Source organism: Colletotrichum chrysophilum (genome assembly GCF_026319265.1).
Source record: "Colletotrichum chrysophilum strain AFK26 chromosome Unknown scaffold_51, whole genome shotgun sequence".
Classification (NCBI taxonomy): domain Eukaryota; kingdom Fungi; phylum Ascomycota; class Sordariomycetes; order Glomerellales; family Glomerellaceae; genus Colletotrichum; species Colletotrichum chrysophilum.
The window spans coordinates 19783-43692 of record NW_026517338.1 but is presented as its reverse complement, the minus strand read 5'-3'; the positions used below and the strand labels follow the sequence as shown (position 1 = coordinate 43692).

Below are 23910 nucleotides of genomic sequence, written 5' to 3'. Positions count from 1 at the left end.
ACAACATCCTCGAGCTGGTGTGATCATCTCCAGAGGAGTTTGGAGATTGCTGGGCATCTGGGCTACGATCCAAGCTAGGAAGTATCCCAAAGCAATCTGTAAAGCCCGACCGGAATTCAAAAGCTTCGAGAAGTCCCAAGAACACGGAGTTAGAAACAAGATCCTGCGATCGTTCGTTATGTGTCGCACCATCAAACGCATTGCTGCATCGAACCTACTTCCTGGGAGGCGGTTGGCCAACTTCCTCAGCGCCAAGGTTGGATTTGCAACCTGGTTGGGAGACGAAGCCCTCCTCGCGCAGGAAAACTCCCTTGTTCATATGGGGTCAGTACCCCTGTTTTTGGTGTTGACCCCGGAACAAGCTCACCCTGGCTTCGACCGGCGGGTGATCCGGTTCCACATCCCGGGCAACCTAGCCAGGCACAGGGACCCTGCCGACAATTTGAGACTGGGACCCCTTGATGCGGGCGATGCGAACAAGGAAAGCCCTCATCCGAATCTTCAGCATGCGGGTGTGCGACTGCATGCAGCAGCAGATGCGCTTGGCTAAAGAATTTCAATATGATGCTGGTCGAACGCCCCTCGCATGCATATTTCCTCGAGATCCCGCAGTCGACTCCATGATCATTGCGGAAAGTTTGCTTCTTCCCTCGCTTCTTCCATTCGAGTCTCTCGTTCCTTGCCCCTGATTACGCCAAGCGTCTTGTAAAAAGCTTCTCAAGATGGTCGCCGGACCGGCCGTCTCGGCTTTTGTGACAAGCATCGTTTTTACAAGTCTCTCTTTCATAGTTGTTGCGTTGAGGTTATACACCAGAATCATTGTTGTAGGAAATGTTGGAGTAGACGATTACTTGATTCCTGCAGCTTTGGTAAGTCGGCCTTCTAAGACGTTGCACGATGGATGGCCTTTGCTCACACTACTGAAACAGGCCGCATCTATTGGATTCTCAGTGGTTGTTATGCATCGTAAGCTGCCTCCCCTTCGACTAGAAAACGCAAAGCAACATGGAAGACACGTGCTTACCTACAGCACGACAGAGATCAAGTTTGGTTTAGGCATGCCGATGGCAACAATTACGCCAGACAATCTTGTGAGATTTCTTCAGGTAATACTCTTTCAGTCTTCCGCAGTTAGACACATCCAAGCATCTGACCATTGATATCAGTGTCTTTGGGCAACAATTCCCACGTACAACTTGGCGCTTCTGTTCTGCAAGCTTTCCATCATCTTCTCGTACCTAAGAGTCTTCAAGGTCGCGACGACACAGAAGATCTGCAAGGCAATGCTTGTCGTCCTCGCAGTTTACGGAGCATGGACTGTCTTTGGATCCATCTTCATGTGCGTTCCTGTACAGGCTTTCTGGGGTGATGGCACTGGCAGGTGCATGGATCGTTTGGCCTTCTGGTTCTCAAACGCGGCATTGAATATCGCAACGGATGTAATCATTGTCGTTATCCCGATCCCCTTGATCAGAACTTTGCAGATTTCAAGGAAGCAGAAGATTGCGCTCATCATGGTCTTCGCCGTTGGTGGCTTGTAAGTACCGGCGACTCACGGCTTCATAACGAAGCACAGCTGACGTTGGCTTAGTGTCTGCATTACCTCCATCATCCGCCTTCGATCTTTGTATGAGATCTCTATCTCTCCAGACACTTCAAGTAAGAAGCTCCCGATTATTGCTCATCCCCTCGCCTGTTAACAGTTAAAACCAGGGGACGGAGTCCACATCGCCACATGGTCTGGAATCGAGATCAATGTCGCCATCATCTGTGCTTCTGCTCCGGCACTCAAGCCACTCATCGCCAAGGCATTCCCCAAATTATTGGCCAGTACACAACGCAGCAACATGCGATCTGGCCAGCTCTACGGAAGGACCGCTGGCGAGTCCCATCACATGCAGTCCATGAAAAGCCGCACGGGCAAGAAGCCTAGCCATAACATCGCGATTGAGACGAAGATTGAAGTGATGAGCCACAACGGGAGTCAGATGGACCTGGTCAGGACAGGTGGGAATACCACAGTCGCAGAGTGCTACTCAACCGAGGAGCGTCCCCCAGCACAGGGCCGAAGCATGGTTTAGACTATCATAGCGTGCCAAGTCAAAGCCAAAACGATCCAAAATACAGTTCGTAGAGCTTGAAAGATTTAGAATTAATAAAGCAATGTGTCACATAAAGATGTCATTGGTCTCTTTTTGGGTATCTACCATATCCCCTACTTGCTCTCGCACGTCTAGAAGGTCTCTTGCGCCGGTCTCATGTCCAACTCATGCGTCCAGAGAGAACTTGGCTGCTGCGACAGCCATAGGTACAGTTCACCAACATCTTCCGCCTTCATTCTCTTGCCGGTGTTCGTGTCTTCGTTGACTTCATCAATGATCCCGCCATTGGCGATAGCATGGATACAGTGAACACCAAACTTGCTGTGCTCCTTTGCAATAGCCTGTGCCACCATCCTCGCCGCCGCACGAGAAGCACCGTAAGCAGCGTATTGCTGATTCGTGCGCATGGCCCCGAGGGTGCCCGTGAAGATGATGGTTCCCTTCTTTTCGCCATTTGTTTCGGCAAGCAACGTCTGGCCGCCGTTCTGGGCGTACATAAGCTTCATCGCCTCCTGAGCGAAGACAACGACGCCTGTAGTGTAGGTACTCATGCTGTCGTTGAATGCTTCAGCCGTCTCTTCCAGAAATGGCTTCCGGCTCGAGTTTTTCACATGGTAAATGGCAAGCTTCAGCTTGAGATCCTTGAAGTCCGGGTGATCGGCGATTTGCTGAAATGCACGCTTGAGATTGTCCGGCTGAGTGTCCGTCGGGAAAGGGTGTAGAATGCCGTTCGACGATTTTCTCAGATCAGAGGCAAGGTTCTGGAGGTTGTCCGCATTACGAGCTAGCAGTGCAACTGCGAGGTTGCCATGTTGTGGGCTGGCAAGTACACGGGCAATACCCGCGCCTGAAGTCGGCCCAGCGCCAATCAAGATTGCAAGACCTTTGGGTGCCATTGTGCTGAATGAGGATATTGTGAGATTTTAGAACTTGAGCTTTGCATAGAATTGAGTACACATGCCAATGCAGAATTCAAAGTATTCGAACGAACCTTTTATGTGACCTGTTCAGTATAAAACGTTCGGCTGGCCTGAAGAATGTCATCGATCATCCGATCGGTGCTACCGTGGCGCTCCATATTTGCCGGTGGGAGAGATCAGCACCATTCGGGGATAAGACATCATCCTGACGTTGAACAGCCTATGCCCGAAAGAGTCTCTGCAACCTGCTGACAGAGCGGAGGCGCTCGCAGCTAACCCGTCAAGGTCACATGGTTTTGTTCTTAGGAATGGAACGATTTGAAATTGTCTCCGGATAAGCACGCCTTCTGGGACTTTGGAACACCTTGAGCAATGATCCATGTTTCTTTGAGTGGTTTCTGCGTGAGGCAACGGAGCCCAGGAGTGGTCTCCGGGACAACCGGCTTTAAAACTACCGTCAGTACTCTCACAACGCCTGAAGGCTTTCCAGGCACCCGCGCGGTGCCAATTCGGCTTGAAATTCGAATCGTGGAGAACCGCCCGGATCCGGGCCCGGTGATTTTGTGGGACTCTGTGCGGTATTCCGGATCTCGAATTGGTAAACCGGGCGCCGCACTCACGGGGCCCGCACCAGGATATCGGATGACAAAACATGCTCAAACCCGTCGCAAGAACATTCTTACTCGCTACAGTTGGGGTCTTTCCATTTATCATTTATCTAAGATTATGTCTAACCGTGGGCGGAATGCGCTTCAATTCAGGACATTCACAGATCACACCATCACCAAATTGATGTTTGCTTTTTGTTTTTTCCGATTTAAGACTTTATTTGAGCCCAAATGCTGACTGTGCGAGTTCAGGTGGCATAAATATCTGCATGAAGGTACTTGTGTCATAAGAATAACGGTACCCATGGATGTCTGGCGGACCTTGCAGACAGACCCATGCGCTCATGCAGATTCTTCCCACACACGATTTAGCCCCAAATTGGTGATTCTTTGACAAAATAAAAACGCGCAAAATATCTCAGAGATAGAAAGGATAGATTCTCAAGGGCATAGGCATATCGCAGGGAAATCAATTGGATCTCAGGAAGGAGAATCGGCCCTTTGACACCTTGTGAGCATGGGACTCCACTCAGGCCGAGGTCGGCGACACTTGCTGTTCAGGTTGGGTAATGTTAATGATACTGGCGGGCCCTGGGTGTCACCCTTATTTATAATTCATCAAAAGGTCCGCTGTTTCCTCACAGTTGGTTGGATTAGGAATGTCTTGTCGAGAGCCTTTTTTGAATGAGGAAGTCCTCGACGACTCACAATTGAGGAACGTGCGCACTGTTCCACTTCCCCGGACCACGGTGGGTTCGATTGTCCGTTGCGATGCCGCTTTGCGGGGGACAGCTAGATAAGAGTTTTCGTGTTGTCAGCTATCCAAGATTGGAAGAAGAGTCATTGAAATAGACGGTCTGCAGATGCAAAATATGGGGGGGACTGGAATGGTTTCTCATAATCACAAAAGCCCATCACTCTATTCATAGAGCTGTTATCCTGAACAACAACCAGGTCTCCGGGATATGAGCTTACTTGACGACTCGCGGCGTTCCTCGTGAGACCAACTTAGTGCGGCAAGTCCGGGGTTGTGTCAGGAACTATCCCCGCAAAACCACGCGGGAAATCACCCAGACCAGTGGCAAAGCTGTCCGCGTCGCTATCAGGGGCGCTCGTAGATAAATAACAGCCATTTTGACACCCGGCTTGGCTTCGGCTGCCTGAAAGTCTCCCTTTACGACTTCCTTTTCCTCTTCCTCAAATATTACCATGGCAAAATCATCGAAATCAGCCAATGGCTCGCATGAGATGGCTCCCGTGCCATCTCATGTCGGACAGGTCCTCGAAGACCACTCGGTGACGCACGATGCTGTCTTTGGCGAGATCACAGCAGATGGACCCAATTATCGCAACGTCAGTACTCCTCTGAGTTGCGATTATCATTTTGAGAGATAGGTCATGCTGACAGCTTCTAGGTCGGGTGGCTAGGGACATCGGTCTTGATGATGAAGACACAAATCGGTCTCGGCGTTCTTTCGATGCCTTCCATCTTCGACGTTCTTGGAATCGTCCCGGGCGTCATCATTCTCTGCACCATTGCAGGAATCACTACGTGGTCAGATTACATGGTTGGAGTCTTCAAGCTTCGCCATCCACAAGTATACGGAATGGACGATGTAGGAGAGCTGTTGTTCGGTCGTATCGGACGCGAAGTCTTTGGTGCATTCTTCGTACTTTGTAAGTTGTCGTCGTCAGAACTAAACTTTCGAGAATCCTTCTGACAGCACAAGTCTTCACCTTTACTGCTAGTTCTGCCATGATTGGTGTTTCTACTGCCTTGAATGCCGTCTCCCATCATGGAGCTTGCACTGCCATATTTGTTGCTGTGGCCGCAATTGCTAGTTTCTCGTTAGCCAGCATAAGAACTCTGGGCCGCATTACATGGCTCGCATGGGTGGGAGTCACCAGTATTATGGTTGCGGGTAGGTTGCGACCCTTTCAGACCATACACGAAGAAATCTAACGTCCACAAAGTCTTCACCGTGACTATCGCTGTTGGCCTCCAGGACCGCCCTGCCGCAGCGCCTACCGACGGCGCATTCGTGTCTGACTTCAAAATAATCAACAACCCTACCTTTACAAAGGCCATCTCGGCCATCTCATCAATCGTCTTTTCCTACGCTGGAACTGGTGCCTTCTTCCCGATTGCGGCAGAGATGAGGGATCCTCGATACTACACCCGTGCTTTGCTCCTTTGCCAGGTCGTGGTGACTTCTGTTTATGTGGCTGTGGGGGTCGTCGTGTACTACTTCTGCGGCTCTTATGTCTCTTCGCCTGCCCTTGGCTCTGCTGGACCCTTGGTTAAGAAGGTCGCGTATGGTCTTGGTCTTGCTGGGCTGTTGGTCTCGTCAACCCTCGTAACTCACGTAAGAAACATATGTTCAAGTCCTTGATGTCTTACTGACATTTTCATAGTTGGCTAGCAAGCATGTTTTCGTCCGCATCCTCCGTGGATCGAGGCATCTCACTGCTAATACCGCTGTTCATTGGCTCACCTGGCTTGGGTCTACCTTTGGAGTCACTCTCGTAGCATATCTTGTTGCTAGTGGCATTCCCGTCTTCAACAGTCTTATCTCTCTCGTCGGTGCACTCTTGGGCACTTTCATGTCATTCCAGCCGATGGGTTGCATGTGGCTTTACGACAACTGGAGCAAGGGGAACGTCGAACCAACGTTGCGGTGGAGACTGATGGTGGTTTGGAGTGTATTTGTCATCGCATCCGGAACCTTCCTAATGGTTGCCGGAACTTACAGCACAATTCTTGGTATTGTGGACGACTACAAACAGACAGGTGGTTCTTCAGTGTGGTCTTGTGCCGACAATTCAGGTACAGTCTAGTGTCCAGGGATCAAGACGACAGAGACAATTAGCCGAAAAATTCCGTTCAACCTCGTTGAAACATACAGCTATTCACTCGAATGATATTTGACAAGGTTGTCCAGAATCGGTCTGATGGCTGACAGTAGGCTATGACATTAGGTCCTTATCGTGAAGGGATAGCAAGGGGCTGGGCTAACGCGTGGTCAACCAAGTTAGGGGGCTTGATGATAGCTCGGAAGATAACAAACGTCAAAACATGACATGCCCGATACGATAGATTGTGCAAATGCCTGTCTTCCCCGTACCTACCCCAGAAAATGTTACGCTCCACCTTGCTGTACCTGCTTCATCAGGTTTTCCGATTAGTTCTGGCGTGTCCCCAGACACTAACTCACAGAATCTCCACCTCGTCGCGGACACATTCCTCTTCGAACTATGCTGTCTCCTAATCCGTTCTTCAGAGACAAGGTGAGCACGCCTGCCTGCCCACATAATGAGACAGTGCAATACGCCAATTACGCCGGATACGCCGCGTCACGATGTCAATGGCTTTCATGAATTTGATTTCTCAAGTTTTGAAATGCCTATCTGATAAGATTAAGAAAGCATGAACGAAGTAACAAAGGCTCCGAAGAAGGCTATGCTAAGTATAAATGATGAAGTTTATTCTCTTCTCTGAGACCGTTCATTCACTATTCGTGATCACTCCAGCCTAAGTTGCGTTTGCTCGGATTGGTGTTGCGCTTTTTCATCAGGCCGACTGCTTGAACCCGACATTCTTGACCGAGGCTCGCCGACGGCCCTGGCACATTGGAACATGGAATCTTCCATGCGGCAAAATAACCCCGAGGACACGGAAATCCCGAACGGATTTCACAAAAGCTAGTATCTCAGATGTATGAACCATAGCGCAAATACACCTATGGTGCCGGAGGCGAGGGCCCTATCTGTCCCATACCGCAACCCATTCCAATTGGGAGGGCACTCGATGCTAGAGCATGGCCGAAGGCAAAAGACGATTTTGAGTGTCATTTCCATCCACTTCGATAATGCGTTCGATACTTATAATGAGTCTTGCCATCCGGGTGGAGACTTCTAGCTAATCGGGCGGATCACTACCTATATTAGGTCTAATAGTTGATTTTATCTTACTCTACTTTTACTATTATTGTCGCTTTTCCTATCCCTCTCTCTATCCTTGTCGTTATCGTCGCTATCATCGTTATCTTCGTCGTCGTTGTTATCGTTGATTATCTCTTAAACATCTACTACCCGCCCAGTTAGCCAGAATTATCCGCCCGGATAGCAAAACTCCTTATGTCTCCTCTATCTCCATCTCCGACCGGCTGCCTTGGCCTTCGGCAACAGTCCGGGTTCTCCGTGATGCCCTGAGAACCATGTCTAATGTAATAGCTCCGTCATCGTATTAAGGAATGGCGTGATTGGATTTGCTTACAGAATGTACCCGAGAAAGTGCATAAATCACCTCGCATCCCGAATACTGCTTCTTGTGGTAGGCTTACCATGAATGCATAAATGCATATGCATGGGATAATGCAGACGGCAAATTCGCCATTCGTATACGCGTAGCTTTCAAGCTCGCGATTGCTTTAGAAAGGATGGCTTGACATCACTCGGACAAGGACGAGCAATTGCGACATGGCGGGGTTAATGATGACAGCACAGGCAGCTCCAAGCTATGTTCTCGAAAATTTTCCGTGGTCTGATAAACGTGAGATTGCTTTCCCCATGATCAACACCAGGAGTCTGGCCGCGCTGCTGTCATAAAATGAGTACTGCAGATGTCACCTCAAGGATGCTCAGCTGGGCGATTTCAACGCTGAAGATTTCTATCGTCGCACTTCTGTCACTTTTGATTCCATATCTGATCCAAAATGAGTTTGCACGCTTCCGAAGCCGAATCAAAGGTCTCCCGGGACCTCCGGGCTGGCCTGTAGTCGGGAATCTATTTCAAGTATCTGCGAAGCTCCTCCCGAAAACAGTGCTAAATTGGGTTCTAACTTCATACCAGAACTCCAAAGAGGCTCCTGCTGAGACATATCGGAAGTGGGCAGGGATATACGGACCCGTCTTCCAAATCCAACTTGGCAACACCACCGGCGTGGTCGTTAACACGGCCGAGTCTGCAAAGCAACTCTTTCTAGGCCAGCGCCATGCGATGAACTCCAGACCAACATTTTACATCTTCCACAAGAAAGTCAGCAAAGCTGTGACAAGTATCGGTACAAGCCCTTGGGACGAATCTTGCAAGCGTCGTCGGAAGGCTGCTGCTGGTGCACTGAACCGTCCGCGTGTAGAGAGCTATGCACCGATTCTTAACCTAGACGCAAGAGAGTTCCTCAGAGATATCTACTCGGAAAGTAGAGATGGCTCAATAGCGATCGATTTTCGCCCAGCTGTCCGCAGATTCGCGCTCAACCTTAGTTTGACCCTCAACTACGGCACCCGCGTGTCCAACGTGACATCTCTCAAAGATGATCCCTTGCTGGCCGAAATCATTTACGTAGAGTCAGAGATATCTAAGTTCCGAGACACCGGGAAGAACTATGCCAACTACATCCCTCTTCTTCGGTATTGGGAACCAGTCGCCAACGCTTTTGGTCTCAATTCCAGCCCTAAGGACCATGCTACTAATATTGGACGTCGAAGGCTAGAGTACAATGATGTTCTACTGGACAAGCTGAGAGGAGAGGTCGAACGAGGAGACGACAAGCCTTGCATCCAAGGGGCTGTGCTGAGAGACCCGGAGTCTGCAACACTTACTCGGCAGGAGTTGATCAGCGTTAGCTTGAGTATGATGGCAGTAAGTAATCTTGAAGCAATGGGTTAGGCTAGGCTCGGTTTCCACCTGGCGTTCTTGATGTTCAAAAACTAAGATCTCGTAGGGTGCCGATTCCAGTCAACCGACCCTGGCTTGGGCCATTCTCCTCCTGGCTCATCGTCCCGACATCCAGAGCAAGGCATACGAAGCAATTAAAGACTCGGGACTCTTGCAGAAGCCGTCCAATTCTTATGCGTCTACCAAAATTGATTACATAGATGCTCTGACGAAAGAGATCGGTCGCTATTTCGTTGTCCTGAAGCTCGCCTTGCCGAAGGCAACATACACCGACGTCACTTGGGGCTCCGCAACAATTCCTGCTGACACCCTCGTGTTTCTGAATAGCTGGGCTTGCAATAGAGGTGAGCTTCATTACGATACAGATGTGGTGGCGTTCATCTAATGTGGTCTTAGATTCAGATTTGTTTGCCGAGCCCGATGTCTTCGCCCCTGAGCGCTGGCTCCCCGACGCACCTGACCAGTACGCTCATCAATTTGCTTTCGGCATCGGCGGGCGCATGTGCGTTGCATCTCATCTAGCGCACAACTCCCTGTACACAGCGTTTCTTCATCTGATTGCACACTTTGAGATCTATCCCGCCGATGGGCAATCTTCCGATGAGATAGATCCAATCAAGGGCTTGAAAGGACTGGCGTTTGTGGCGACGCCTAAGGGCTCTCGGGCCCGGTTCGTGCCAAGAAGGGACATGGAGTTGGAAAGTCTGCTCAACAGCCGCGAAGATGGCACAGGTTAATGACCAGTGGCTCAGCTAGCGGTTGTGGGCACCATATCAAGCACAATTCAGTGGTAGAAGAGGGTATAACTCGTTGTCCCCGTATCAAGTTCTTGAGATGTCGCATATTATCCCGCTGGTTGATTTACCGATGTCCAAGCGCCCAAAAAACGCCTCAGTGGTAAACCGTCCAGTGAGATGGGGAACATCCCAACTTCGGAGGTAGCCTGCAGATAAGGTGCATGAGCCCCGAATACTGCAGCAATTCGTAAGCACACTTTGCGACGGTCGGGCGAGATAGAAGCCGGATGTCGCCATAGTTTGTGCGGGCCGTCTTTTGCCCCACATAACGATCATCATTAAAAGCTGAGGTCATCGACCTACGAGGCAGTCTTTATTCAGTAACTACACCACCACATGTCATTCACCACTTAGTCTCTAGAGAAGAATCGCATGAAAAATATCGAAAAATGGCCTCAGCATCTCTGCAAGCTGCTGACTTGTTCAGCGTCAAGGACCTCATTGTCGTGGTTACAGGCGGTGGAACAGGTATGCCATCGTCGTTCATATTTACGTCATCACGGGACCCTGAAGCTCACCTCTGAACCACCAATACAGGCATCGGACTCATGATTGCACAGGGTCTTGAAGCCAATGGAGCCATTGTGTATATCATCGGAAGAAGACAGGAGGCCCTGGATAAAGCCGCCAGCACCGCTGTATGTACTCGCACCTCTCTCTCAACCACTGCATGTGACCGCGTCTGACGTGCTATCCATGGCACAGAAGCATGGAAACATTCGCACCATTCAGGGGGATGTTACCTCCAAGTCAGATCTTGAGAAGGCTGTTTCGCAGATCAAGTCGGCACACGGCTACGTTAATGTCGTCATCGCAAACTCAGGTATTGGTGGCCCAGCGCTGAAGGGCATGCCGGCAAACCCCTCCATCTCTCAGTGGCGCGACTTCGTCTGGAACTGGGATCCCGAAGAGTTCACCAAGACTTTCGCAGTAAACGCTACTGGTGTCTTCTTCACTGTGGCGGCGTTTCTCGAACTGTTGGACGAGGGAAACAAACGCAGTAACTTCAAGCAGCGAAGCCAGGTTATCGCAACCAGCAGCATTGGGGCGTTTAACCGGCAGCCCATGGGTTTCGCGTATGGGGCGTCCAAGTCGGCGGTGGTTCACATGATGAAGCAGCTCTCCACGGTCCTGGTCCCGTATAACATCAGGTCTAACGTCATCGCACCCGGCTTCTATCCGAGTGAGATGACGACAGCAACGGTCGAGCAGCACAAGGACGGATGGCCAAAGGCAACGATCCCTGAGGAGAGAGCTGGTGATGCAGAGGATATGGTCGGTGCGGTGCTGTACTTGGTCAGCAGGGCCGGCGCTTACACCAACGGCAACGTGCTCATTTCAGATGGTGGCAGACTCGCCGTCGTGCCATCCTCATACTGAGATGGACGTACATATAAGCATGATTTCATGTGCGAAAAGAGTTAGCCAGCTTGAAAACAGATGAAAATGCTAATCGACTTTTGATGTCAGACTCAATTTTCCCATGGGTGCCAGCTCGGTGTTTCGGAGAAGATGAGGTTGCATTTTAGGACACCTCTCCGTACTCCGATGAAGTGGAAATATACATTAGACATTTGCGAGAATTCCGAAAGCGAGTGTAATGCGACGGTGTCTGTTCTAAATTCCATGTGTCTTCCTGTTGGCGCTTAGAGACCCAAATGGGGCAGGCCCGATAAACTGTTCGTGTCCCAGAGTGGATTAGTGATATGGTGATGAGATACTCACATTGAGCATTGAAACCTGGAAATCAGTTACTGAGATCAGCTCGTAGTACTTTCGTCGAAGAAGCATCAACTTCTTGGTCTTGTCCACCAATTACGGCTCTTAATACAGTCCAAATCCAAAGTTGAGACTTGGAAGTGATGGAGGGATATTGACCGTACTCGGGTCTCGGGTTTCAAAGTGCGAGAAATCTGTAGGTTCAATACTAGACCCGCATTCATGGACTAGACTAAGTCCAGCAGGTGACGAGGGCGATTTTCTAGTACATTACTGCAAGTTCGAAGCCAATTGTTGACATTCTTACGCGTCTTCACTGAGAAATTAGCGTTACCGTCCGAGTACGAGAGTTTCTGTTGTCTCTCTTAATAGATAGGCACACATACATCCTTGCAAGGACCGAAACCGACAAGAAGGACTCCAACACACGATCTACGGAACAATTATCAATGTCGCAAACTAGCAATTTTGATTGATTGAAATCCGTCGTATTCGTGTTAGTCGGTTAGTCGGCCCAAGCCGAGGTTTGGAGTTGGTTGGAGCAGCTCACACCGGTCTGAAGGGCTACCCCACAGATCATCCTGTACTTGACGAAAGCTGAAGTGCATAGTGTCACCTCACTAGATTGTTGTTTGCTTTTTAGAGGAGCCCCTCAGCATCGTGCGAGTGCCAATGGAATGCTTGGCGGGAACCAAGGGTGTGGCTGCCATCCTTCCCGCGCTCAAGGTTCTGACAGAAATTCTTGGCTCGGTCCATCATGCGACCTGCCAGTGAAAGATGGTGTGTTCGACCCGGCTCAAAAAGACCGACCAATCCCAGAGGATGTTTTCTCAGAACGTCCTAGCCATGCGAATGGCAACCCCTCAGTCAAGCCGGTGTCCAAATTCCATGACGAGCTTTTTGTTTTAGCGTAGATCGTCTATCTGCATGTCACACTAGTGCGCCAACGAGAGTCGCTTCTAGCCAACCACGATCCTTAGGTTACGTTACCCAGATGGAGTGTCTTGCATCGCCATGTCTGATGGGGTCGTGTTTGGAGATGGTGGGCGGCTCGTCCATGCGCCAGCTGAAACGGAAGACTTTAACCCCGATGCAAATCAGGTGGATTGGTTTTTAAGTACGCGGCTACCCGCCACAGACTTCGCGTGCGAGCAGTTGTAGTTGTGCGTTTCTACATTTTGTTTGGGTTTAGTCTTCTATCATGTTCAACAATCTCCCTTCCATTGCGCTTCTAGCGCTTCCGGCTCTTCTACTCTACCTCTACTCGGCTGTTTACTACCGCCGCTTCAAGCAGTTTGCGAACTACCCGCAGGTGAAACCATCGTTAGTATGGGGCCATCTGAAGATTACCAATGAGTTCCATCAGCGACGCGACGAGAAAGGATGTCAAATCGGTACCAGCCCCTCGTTGCGACTGTGAACTATTCTGAAGCCGCAAAACATTTCATCTGATACAATTTGACCGCTAGATCACGCTCTTGGGGATATGTGTGAGACAATGGGAAACCCCCCAGTCATGCTCTACGACCTCCGCCCCATCAGCCGACCAATGCTTCTCATTCGTAGCCACTGTGTGGCCGAGCAGATCTCAAGACAGTCCAAAATGTGGCCGTATAGTACGCCGAAGTCTGATACTATGGCATACCTCTGGCCCCTAGTTGGAAAGAAGTCAATTGTGTTGACAAATGTGAGTTCGGATCTTGCCATTCAACTACTGTGATGAAATTTACCAATGATGATTCAGGGTCCAGGTTGGAAAGATATGAGAAAACACTTCAACCCCGGGTTTGCTCCACAGCACTTAATGAGCCTGATGCCCGTGATTCTGGAAAATACTCAGACGTTTGTTGCTAAGCTTGACAAGCTTGCAATGACAGGCGAAGTCTTTGAACTTGAGCCGCTTTGTACCAATCTCACATTTGATATTATAGGTAGGTTTGGTTTGGTTGCTGATCATGACATTCTCGATATGATGACTTACGATTTCCCCATAGGTGCCGTGACCATGGATGTTGAACTAGGCGCCCAGCTCCCCGAAGAGCAGCAAGGGGACTTTATCAAGAGCTACAAAGAGTTCCTTCTCTCTTACAGAGAGAAAGGCGGCATGCTCAAGTGGTGCGAGAACCTGTTCTCAGACAGACGGCGCAAGGCTCTCGCCGAGAAGGTGGACGGCTTCCTCACAAATGTCATTCGAGGCAAGTTTGATGACATGAAGAAAACCAAGGCAGTATCCAGTCGGAGCATCTTGGCATTGAGCCTCAGCGACACCGATGTTCTGACCCAGGAGATCATTGACGGCACAAAAGACCAGCTCAAGACCTTCATGTTCGCAGGCCATGACACCACCAGTATCCTTCTGCAATGGGCGATATATGAGCTGTCCCGGACCCCGCGAGCCATGAAGACGCTTCGTGCGGAGCTGCAAGGTCTCTTCGGTCCAGATCTCAGCCCCGAAGCTATCCGCAAGGCCTTGTCACTGAAAGGAGATGAGGTTACGCAGAGGATGACGTACACGTCTGCCGTCATCAAAGAGACCCTGCGTCTCTACCCTCCTGCTGGGTCAGCACGCTTATGCCCTCCAGGATCAAATTTCCACATCCAGCTTCGAGATGGCAGCAGCCTCTGTGCAGATGGAATGATACTGTACAACTGCGCAACCCTGATCCAGCGTGATGTTGAGGTCTACGGGTGCACCAAGGACGACTTCGTGCCGGAGAGGTGGCTCGGGAACACCGATACGTCCATGGCAACGAACGACGACGAGAAGGCTGGCATCGGAAAAGCCGGCGAGAGTGAGATTCCGGCGGCAGCCTGGCGGCCCTTTGAGAGGGGTCCGAGGAACTGCATTGGGCAAGAGTTAGCGAATATTGAGGCCAGAGTAATTCTGGCATGCGTTGTTGGCGGGTATGATTTTGAGAAGGTTGGGTTGGGTGAGGCGACGCTTGGTGTCGACGGGAAGCCAATCATCAATGAGAAGGGCCAGCACCGGTCCAACACACAGCTCTATAATGTGAGTCTTTGCCTGGCATGCAGGTTTTCACTAGTAAACAATGCTAACGAACTGGGGCAGACGCGACAGGTCACAGCTCGGCCAGTGGATTGCATGAAAGTAAGGGTGAAGAGTCGAGACCGTTCTTCATAGTTTGCGGGGTCTTGGCCACTGGTGGAGACAAAAACATGGACAAGTGTAATTGGAACCGCGTGGCAGGAGGAGCATGGGGATCGCGATGAGCTTGATTCTGTGTGGTCAGTAGAATGGTCGAAGCTTCGGCATCGAGGCCTTTCGCTTGAGCTGAAGTAAACATCCCAGCCAATCTAGCTAGCGCATTTTCTCTCTGGTCTCGACGTTTCAAGTTCCTTGACATACGAGGGAGGCTGGAGGCTTTCCTCCTTTGACGCCCGTTTCTCGCGTGTTCTCTTTGTCACTAGATCACGTCAAGGATGTAGCCTCGAACGGTTGATTCCCATGTTCTTTCCTTTGTTTGTTATTGTTCCAACGGACGTCGTTAAGCCACCAACGATCAGCTAGCCCAATTAGCGGCCAGCTGCAAAAAAGAAATAAAAAGAAATACCTCAATGCCAAGAATGGGCGCTGTCGAGCGGCCGAAGATGGCCAGATTCTCATCGCGGCCGACGCTGCAGGAATATTGTTCCCTGCATTCAAAATATTGTCTCTTCGGCGGTGTATCGCGCATGAAGCTGTTGAATTTCCGGCAGGGCTACCCCCTGACGGGAGCTAAAGAGTGCACGTCTCGGGCGTTAAAAAGATGCGACGGGACCGCGGTCAATGCGATATCGGATTTTAGCCAATGGGGGAAGATTTCGGTATTCCTCTCCCCAAAAACAACAATCTGATATGGCTACATTGGTGCTGCAGTCCAGCCGCACAAGCAAGGGTCGGGGCAAGAGGAGACGAATTGGGCGTGAAGTCTGTTCCCCGTGCCACACTAGCTCTGAAGATGGTTAAGACGTACACGAGTCGCCGGCCTGACCTGACATCTAGTCGCCAAAACCGCGAGACTATCGAAGGTAGCCTGCGGACCAGGAGTCGGCCCCCATTCTTTTTCTCCTAGCATAACGCATGGCTGGGCCTTTGTTGATATTGGAAATCCCGTCCACCCTCGCCTGAGCGCAGGGTCTACCAACCACGTGAGGACGACAGATTTAGGTATCATTAACCGTAAGGATCGCTAGCTGGCTGCCACACAGAATCTGGTCGCGGAAGAACGGCAGGCTGCCCGTCCCAGCAATGTGGAACGATCCCGAGAGCCAGGAACCTTCCAGACTAGCCGATGCTTGATGGGATTTGGCAGGCGGCAAACAAAGAACATCGGGAAAGATGTGGGCTCAGAACCCCGTTGATTTACGCTTGTTTTACGGTTATGTATCGTCGATCTCTGGTTCTGTCCGGCGAGAGCAAGGATGTCTCATCACCAAGTCCACATAACCATTTTGCATCTCCACGCAGAAAGTCGACATGCTATTTTGAGGCTCCCACGATGCATCGACAGTTGATGACGAGACTCCTTAAATTACGACGAGTGTACGGGAGAGGCTGGAATTTCTGTCCCAAATGGCATGATGCCCGGTAGACTGTGAGCTGAGAGTGCCTTGCCGGATGCACAGACAAGGGCGGTTAGTCGAAAGGGCGCCAACGTTCGCGCGGCGCGTCCGGTGGCTTATTGAGCTGAGCTACTCACCATTTAGGCCCTATCCCGAACTTGCACCGCCGGGACTCTGTTGACATGGAGACTCCAGTTGCAGCGAACACTGACGGACACAAGCGGCAAAACAAGAGCTGAATGCATTCATGCCCGCGCTGTTGGATTTGATATAAACCCTTGGAGGTTCCGGCCTTTTGCTCATCTGTCTCACTCTTCACCCTCACTCTCAACTTCCCTAGCACCTCCAGCTTTATCATCGGCATTTTCACTTCTGGGATTTTCATCACAGCTTCGAAACTCTTTGTCACCATCACAATGCGTTCCGCCGTCATCATCGCTGCCGTGGCTAGCATGGCCACGGCCAACCCCGTCGTTGTCCGCGAAGCTACTTTCCAGGACGGTATCGACCTGAGCGTCTTCGATGTGAGATACTCAGCCACATTTCAAAAATCTCCATACTTGAGCTGACCCATTACATAGGCTGCACCCGCGGTTACCAAGACCGGGCCGGCGGTTGGTGCTGTGAGCGAGACGCCGTCCTACAACAAAGCTGCCGCGTCGGCCGCCGCTGTTGCGGACGCGATCGAAAACCCGATCTCTTCCTCCGCCAACAACTCGACTCTCAAGGCCCGTTCCGCTGCCGGTGACGCGGCCATCGGCGACCCTAGCGGTTGCTCTACACTGGAGCCCGCTGGATCCGGCGGCGTACAAACCACCGACAGCTATAACGCATTTATGGTCAACCAGACGTTGAAAGACATTGGCAACAACGCCCCGGTTCCCCAGGGATACCAACTATCCTTCTCGGGGAAACAGGGCTCCACCAGCCAGAACGGTTACTTGGGGCTTTACACCTTGAAGTCCTTCGACACTATTCTCTGTCAACAGGTATGTTGGATTCTGAAACGCAATCCATGATTGGAGCTGACAGTACCAAGAAATGCGATGCTGCTACAGCTTGCACTGCCTTCAATCTCTACATCGAAAGAGATCCCAAGTACACTCCAACCTCTGCCTGTCAGAACCCCCCCAGCACCATCAACTACAAGTGCACGCTCTGGGGACTGGCGGTCACCTCAGATACTGCTACCAACAATGGCCAGTGGAGACAGCAATTCCACGTCGGTATCACGGCATCCAACGGTATGTTACCTTGCTTCCAAGCCCAGAACATCAATCTAACGAAACAATAGGCTACGTCAAGAACGTTAAGCCTGACGCGGCTCCCGGCTTTGACGGCCCTACTGCGTTTGGTGGTGCAATTAACGCCCCCGACAAATCTTTCATCGGCTCCAAGTACTTTCCCGGTCCTTACGACGCCAGTCAGTGCACCGCTGCTTGCCAGGGAACGACCCAATACGACCGTGATCACCCTAATGCTGACGGCACCTATGACGCCTGCAACTTCGTCAACTCCTACGTCCTTAGCGAGAACAACGCGCCTCAAGGAACTTACTGCGGCTTGTACACCAAGTCTTGGGACAAGAAATACAGCACCAACTACGGCCAGTACCGCGGCAACGACTACTACTCCGTCTCCTCCAGCTACGGCTGGACCCTCAACCCCCAGGACCCTGGTCACATCTAATGACATCGCCCTGAAAGTTGGATTGGCAGTGGCCTGTATTCTGGGCATTGATTGATATGCTTATGGTGCCTAGGGGATCATTTGATCACATTCTTTGAAAGATAGACGAGTTTTAGAATGCTTTTATTTCGAGCCCTATGTATTTGAGTCTAGATAATGATGATTTCCTTGTTACCTTTATACACCGTTCCTGCAACAACTATTATTTTCAATCCATGACGAAGAAAGTGTTTGGTCTTGAACAGGCTTGATTGCGACTTTGGGTTGTCAAGCGAAGCCCTTTCGCATCGTCAACTTCCATAGCATCATTCCAAAAAGCTCAGCATAGATAGACCTTCCACCAAGTCTTTCGCTGCTTTGTAGTCAACATGAACTGCGCCAAGTTCTCTCGTCGCTTAATGTCAGTCTCGAGCCAGTCGCGGTAATTGGATCCGCCGGGATATGCCTGGCATTTCTTGCAGAGAGAATCAGGCACAGTTGTTCGGAAATGCTTCGTACGGACCCAGCCGCAATCGTTGCCGGTCAGCTTTGCATTCTCACAGGGAAAATGGAACTCATCGGTTATGTAGTTGATTGCGTTAGGGTGGGAATTTGAAGGCTTTCGCTCCACCAGGACTGTCTGAGGTTCCTGGCAGGTCTCGCAAGTGGCTTTGGCAAGTTGGCACATGGCTTCTGTATGACGGGTCCTTAGGCTTCTGTTTCCGATAGACCTACTCGGGTGTCGACTGATGTTGAGATAGAATGTTGCTTAATGATGAAGATGATTGTGAATAGAAAGGTCCAGCAGGCCGGCGACAAGCCGCCTTTTGACCTATTTTGCCCTTGGGCTAGCAACAAAGCATTCACCAGATAATACATCTGTTTTGTTGTTCTCGAACTATGATTGAAACAGTTCTTTGTATCCTGGAGCAAAGCACGCGATAACAATGCGTCGAGTCCGAGGAGCAGTCATGTTTCAATAATTACATTAGCATTTGTGGCACGTCTACAAAGCTCAGACATTAGACAGAACAATGCCGATGTATATAATTCGACAACTAAGAACATCGGCCAGGTAAGATCATATTTCTTGTATCCAATCCATCAAGCTTGGTCCATACGAAAGGATTTGGGCACTCGAGAATGACGAGGAGAGGGACGATGCCGGGATGCATCCAGTCTGAACACCTAGTTTGAGAATCCCTCAGCTTTTCCCGTTGCTCGCAACAAAGGCCCATTCAACATCTTCCCAGCCAGGCCTTCGTCTAATTCTCACCATCATGGTGTCCTGAACAGCCTGCAATGGCTTGGGCACCGCTTCGGCTAGGTTATTTTTGATAGGCGGCACTTGAACTCGGCCGCCTTCGGGCGTCTCTATCTCAAATCCAAGGATCAAAGCAGCCAGTGCTCCCAGAATCTCCGCGTCGGCGAAGAAGCGACCGGGGCAGAGGTGCTTGCCACTGCCAAAGGGGTTGAAGGCACGACTTTGCGCGCGCTCTCGTTCTTTGTCTACAGCCAAGAACCGTCTGGCGTCAAACTCGTGTGCATTTGGTCCCCATATAGCCGGATCAAAGTTGGTGATGATGGAGGGAACCTGGACGTTGGCACCCTTCTTCAACAGATATGACTGTGTAGTCGCCGTTTCTCCAACTGCCGGAGTGGGTGTGTAAGTGATTACAGTATCCTCGACAACCCTGCGCGTGCCGGCGTTGCGGTTAGTCAAACGCATGACCTCTTTGTATGTTGACAATAGAAGGGGAGATGACGAATTGAGCTTCGCCACGGTGAAGGTACATTTGCGAGGCCAGTGAGGCTGTAAGCCATTCTGTCCCTCCGCGGCCATTTCGTCTTGGTTCTGGATGGCCGCGATGTCCAACAGCTCCCTTCGCAGTTCCTCAACAAGCTTCGGGTCGCGAAAGACGTAGCATGTCATCCAGAAAAGCGTGGGGATTGCGTTTGTGACACTAGCAAAAAGCATTCCGAATTCGTGATCGGCAACGTCATCGCTGGGCAAGCCCCATTTGCGATTGACCGCCACGCGCCGCTTGACAACCGCGCTGGCATTGGGGATTCGATCAAACTCCTCGCGAAAGTACTTCCTGAGGGCTTGCTGAACCCTGGAACGGCCACCATAGGCTTGGCGTGCCGTGACGGAAGGGAACGGCTGCATCAGAAGCTGAGACTGGCCTGCATCGTAGTCCCTATCGTATGGATATGTTAGGGCTTGTCCTTAACAGAAGGTGGATGTCATACTAACCAGAGATCTTGTATTAATGTCGGGCTGGCTGCCAGGGAGTTTTCGTCGCCGAAGAGAGAGCCCAAGGTCGCCTTGGTGAAAGCATCTCGTAACCACAAATACAGAGTTTTGTTTTCAAATTCCGGGCCAACGGAGTTGATGGTTCGTGAGATTCTTTTCAAGACGTAAGTATTCATCTCCAGTAGATCAGGCCCAGGAGATAGCGGTGCATAAGAACGATGCTGATCGTCAGTCCACGGAAGTGAACCGTCTGTAGGAGGATGATGAAACAAGTTCATGATATTGGGCCCAAAACCGACCATCTTTTCTGCGAACTCTGCCATAAAAGGAATCAGACTTAGAGCCTTGTTCCTCATAGCGACTTGGCTCAGTTGGGGATCTTTGATGATGTACATCTTCTGGGAACCACCCATTGAGATTGAAAAGACTGGCAGGTTGGGATTTTCATGACTGCAGCGATCACACACTCTCCGCGTCAGCTGTTGTGTTTCTGATGGCCGTGATTTAAACCCCAGGATATGGCTTTCAACGTACTCGAGTTGGCGATAGTAATACTGTCTCAGTCCTAGTAGACCAATAATGTGGCCGACAACTGGTATCTTCGGCTTCAACGCCGGCGGCTCCCTCGGATCTTGAGAATTACCTCGAAGCTGGGATCCGCCGGCGAGGAGAATAGCGACCAAGAGAAGAAGCAACCATGAATCATAGCCGTGGCTAACGAAAAAGGTCCCTGCCAGACTGATGGAAGCCATCTTGATGAGGCACAGCCAGGCTCACAGAACACAATGGGACGATTAGTCTGCACGTCCTTGAAGACGACGCGTTGTGCGATTCAGTGTGGTATGTTTACTATTAAAAGGAGGTGCATTGGTCAGTGCTTGCGGTGGAGCAACCGGAAATTTGTTGATTGTACTTGTCCAGGCCCGCATGCTATCAACATTGAAGTCACACTAGGCACATACTAGCCGAAGGCAAACCTTACAGTCACTGTAAACGCTGTACGAATCAAGGGGAGCGGCGTGGGTCGGCACGATGGCGTTTGCTGTATGTCCTCATTCTTGTCGGAGTTTCACACCGACAAGAAGTCTATGTTGAGGTTCACCTAGAGGTCGCCAGAGCAAAATCTGGTGGGATATTCGCCAATTTCTACTCCGGGGCCGAGTTCGGGACCGGGCTGGTGCATCATGAAGCCGGATCAGTGCAGATGATCGCACCAATTTGTCTTATGGCACAACGCTACTGCTGCCTGCTTAAAACACCCTATTCACAACAAGTACCATGCTGCTGTTTCGAGTTTTTCTTCCTTTATTTTCCCCCTTGGTTGTTTGGTCCTTTTCCCCCCTCCTCACCCTGAAAGAAGGCCCGCAAGATGATGTCGAAACTTTCAAAGCCAGCGTAGAAGCATATGACAAAGACGATCTTCAGGAAGACGAGATGCCCCGAATTCTGGTTATAGAGTCCGAGTCTTGGTTCCTCGATCCGTCACTTATTTACATTCGGATCCTCGGACTCTCTCTTGCACCCGGGAGGATTGCGCCCCGCGCATGACAGCGATAAATACGGCTGCTGTCTCAACCAAACCGACGGTGTTACTGATGTTTTGGAAGCAAAGCTTGAATTGTTAAGGAAGTTGACTGTGAAATGTGACTATCAGACTAAATTGATGCGACCCAGCGCCTGCTCTTCTTTGACAAGCAATTCTACAGCCTCTCCATTCATGATACCGGACACATATGTCTCACCCACAATTCTGTAGCCATTGTCCTTGCATCCACGGAGGATAAACGGCACTTGTGAACTGATCAAAATAGCAACATGATCACCCGGATGAGCGTTTGCAGGACCAATGCCCAGATATCCGCGCGTCGTGACAAAGAATCGACGTCCTAGAGCATACTTCTCCACAGGAACGTCTACTGTTTCCTGAGGAATGATTGATGGTGTCTTGGCAAAGGTTTTAAGAGCTTGTTTCCTCCTGCGTTTGGCGCTCTGTTCATCGGGACTGATGATGCCGTTAATCCATTTTTTGCAGCGCGATGCGGCGCTCAGCGCTCGCGCTCGTTTATCGTCTCGGACGCGACAAGTCCAGTAAGCATCCGGCACGACTGCTGGAAGCTTGAAGGGGCGGTGATAGAGATCGTATGGCTGCGATTGCCACAAGCTCCCCAGCTCCTGGAATCGCTCCATTTTTTGAAGCCGTTCTGCTTCTGTCCAATTCTGTGGGTCAAAAGACGTTTCAAATCCTACAGCCAGCCAGTCTTTATCCTCGCCAGCACCTCTCGTGCGCCGAGACTTTTTATTGAAGATTTCAGATATCTCAGCCAATTCCACTTGACCTGGCTTAGTTGATGTCAACGGTGGGTTCGCACTGTTCCATGCTGGCGGCAGGTGAGGAAGCCATTCGTCAGGGCTTGTGGATAAATCAACGGCTTGTCCAGCGAACAAAGCGTCCCAGAATGCGCTCTCTCTGGCATCCTCACTTCCGTATGGATTCAAGTCATGGTTTTGAATCGTTGCCATACTCTTACACTGAGCGACAGCGATCATGAAGTGAGTGGAAGCCTCCCAGTTTGAGTCTAAATCCTCAGGGAATGGTTCGTGTGTTGACTCGATGGTGTCCCAAAGAATTCCATCGACAGTCATGCTTCTGAGATCATGCGAAAATGTTGGCGTACTGCTGGTGGCTTGACTTATTCCTGCAGAGTATGGCGGTAGTTTCTCTTCTGTCTCGTCAAGCCAATCCCGGAGGAATGCTCGCTGGGTTATTCTCTCGTTGGATGTCATGATTCGATCGAAGATCTCAGACATGCTTGTTTCAGCTTCGGCATCGACGCGAGGCTCACTTGGCAAGCACGTCAGCACAACTTCCCCTCGCCGAATGAGGTCTTGTATGGTATTTTTGGCATCTGGTGGATCTGGTGGTAGTTCGCTCAATATGTCTGCTTGAGATAGGGCGACCGCTACACCTCTTGTGTCCTCTAGAGCCTCTTGTGCCATGTCTCTCGCTTTGCTGTGCGTGGTGGGGTAGCCAATGGTGTTGCCGTTCTGCTGCGGTACAGCCCACCAAGGGATTGCTTCCTTGACCTCGGATTCCCGGTTGGGCAGAGGTGTTTCTCGACGCTTGAGAGACCAGTCAGGAACCCAAGATGGTCTGCCACTGAAGTCGTCATCCAGTGACCCGGAACAGTGTTGCAGTATACCTAGCCCAGGGGCTCTGACCGCTGTGATAATGGCAAATCTGTGGTACAATTCCTCCGCATCGATGCCATAATCCACACGCAGCTGCGTCGTGTCCAGCCCGGGTCTGTTCCTCAACATTCCCTGCAGAGCGTAGATCTTGTCCCTCGGATCAGTTGCGTCAAAATGCCGATACTTGGAAACTAGTTGCAAGAAGTCGTTCTGGTCGAATCCCGTGGTGTTACCTTTCGTATAGATCTTCTCGCCACCCCAGCGGACCGACTCGAGATGCAGAACGCGTTCAACATGAGGAATCGACTGGTGAAGGCTGGTTTTATGGACTTTGATCCGCCCGCATGCGAGGACAAGGTCATGCCAGCTGATAGATTTGCTACCGCAGCGAACTGTAGCTGTCATCA

The 23910-nt window shown here is 50.7% G+C and overlaps 8 protein-coding genes across 8 annotated transcripts; 6 read left to right on the top strand and 2 right to left on the bottom strand.

Moving 5' to 3' along the window:
* Positions 1 to 1514: 1514 nt before the first annotated feature.
* Positions 1515 to 2081, top strand: COL26b_006719 (uncharacterized protein; the record flags this gene model as incomplete). The annotated part of the gene is made up of 3 exons (XM_053179531.1): positions 1515 to 1537; positions 1592 to 1659; positions 1714 to 2081. 3 exons carry the CDS (start codon positions 1515 to 1517, stop codon positions 2079 to 2081), a joined length of 459 nt encoding a protein of 152 aa, XP_053036476.1.
* A 152-nt stretch (positions 2082 to 2233) lies between these two features.
* On the bottom strand, positions 2234 to 2998 carry COL26b_006718 (uncharacterized protein; the record flags this gene model as incomplete). The annotated part of the gene is made up of 1 exon (XM_053179530.1): positions 2234 to 2998. One exon carries the CDS (start codon positions 2996 to 2998, stop codon positions 2234 to 2236), a length of 765 nt encoding a protein of 254 aa, XP_053036475.1.
* Positions 2999 to 4839: 1841 nt separating this feature from the next.
* COL26b_006717 (uncharacterized protein) lies at positions 4840 to 6023 on the top strand (the record flags this gene model as incomplete). Its single annotated transcript, XM_053179529.1, has 4 exons — positions 4840 to 4983; positions 5046 to 5307; positions 5361 to 5552; positions 5605 to 6023. The coding sequence occupies 4 exons, from the start codon at positions 4840 to 4842 to the stop codon at positions 6021 to 6023; spliced, it is 1017 nt and encodes a 338-aa protein (XP_053036474.1).
* Positions 6024 to 8266: 2243 nt separating this feature from the next.
* Positions 8267 to 9301, top strand: COL26b_006716 (uncharacterized protein; the record flags this gene model as incomplete). Its single annotated transcript, XM_053179528.1, has 1 exon — positions 8267 to 9301. The coding sequence occupies one exon, from the start codon at positions 8267 to 8269 to the stop codon at positions 9299 to 9301; it is 1035 nt and encodes a 344-aa protein (XP_053036473.1).
* A 1195-nt stretch (positions 9302 to 10496) lies between these two features.
* On the top strand, positions 10497 to 11487 carry COL26b_006715 (uncharacterized protein; the record flags this gene model as incomplete). Its single annotated transcript, XM_053179527.1, has 3 exons — positions 10497 to 10575; positions 10645 to 10745; positions 10813 to 11487. The coding sequence occupies 3 exons, from the start codon at positions 10497 to 10499 to the stop codon at positions 11485 to 11487; spliced, it is 855 nt and encodes a 284-aa protein (XP_053036472.1).
* A 2143-nt stretch (positions 11488 to 13630) lies between these two features.
* COL26b_006714 (uncharacterized protein) lies at positions 13631 to 14933 on the top strand (the record flags this gene model as incomplete). The annotated part of the gene is made up of 3 exons (XM_053179526.1): positions 13631 to 13757; positions 13821 to 14836; positions 14913 to 14933. The coding sequence occupies 3 exons, from the start codon at positions 13631 to 13633 to the stop codon at positions 14931 to 14933; spliced, it is 1164 nt and encodes a 387-aa protein (XP_053036471.1).
* Positions 14934 to 16805: 1872 nt separating this feature from the next.
* On the top strand, positions 16806 to 18078 carry COL26b_006713 (uncharacterized protein; the record flags this gene model as incomplete). Its single annotated transcript, XM_053179525.1, has 4 exons — positions 16806 to 16913; positions 16971 to 17378; positions 17513 to 17633; positions 17684 to 18078. The coding sequence occupies 4 exons, from the start codon at positions 16806 to 16808 to the stop codon at positions 18076 to 18078; spliced, it is 1032 nt and encodes a 343-aa protein (XP_053036470.1).
* Positions 18079 to 19261: 1183 nt separating this feature from the next.
* Positions 19262 to 20709, bottom strand: COL26b_006712 (uncharacterized protein; the record flags this gene model as incomplete). Its single annotated transcript, XM_053179524.1, has 2 exons — positions 19262 to 20258; positions 20315 to 20709. 2 exons carry the CDS (start codon positions 20707 to 20709, stop codon positions 19262 to 19264), a joined length of 1392 nt encoding a protein of 463 aa, XP_053036469.1.
* Between the last annotated feature and the right edge of the window lie 3201 nt (positions 20710 to 23910).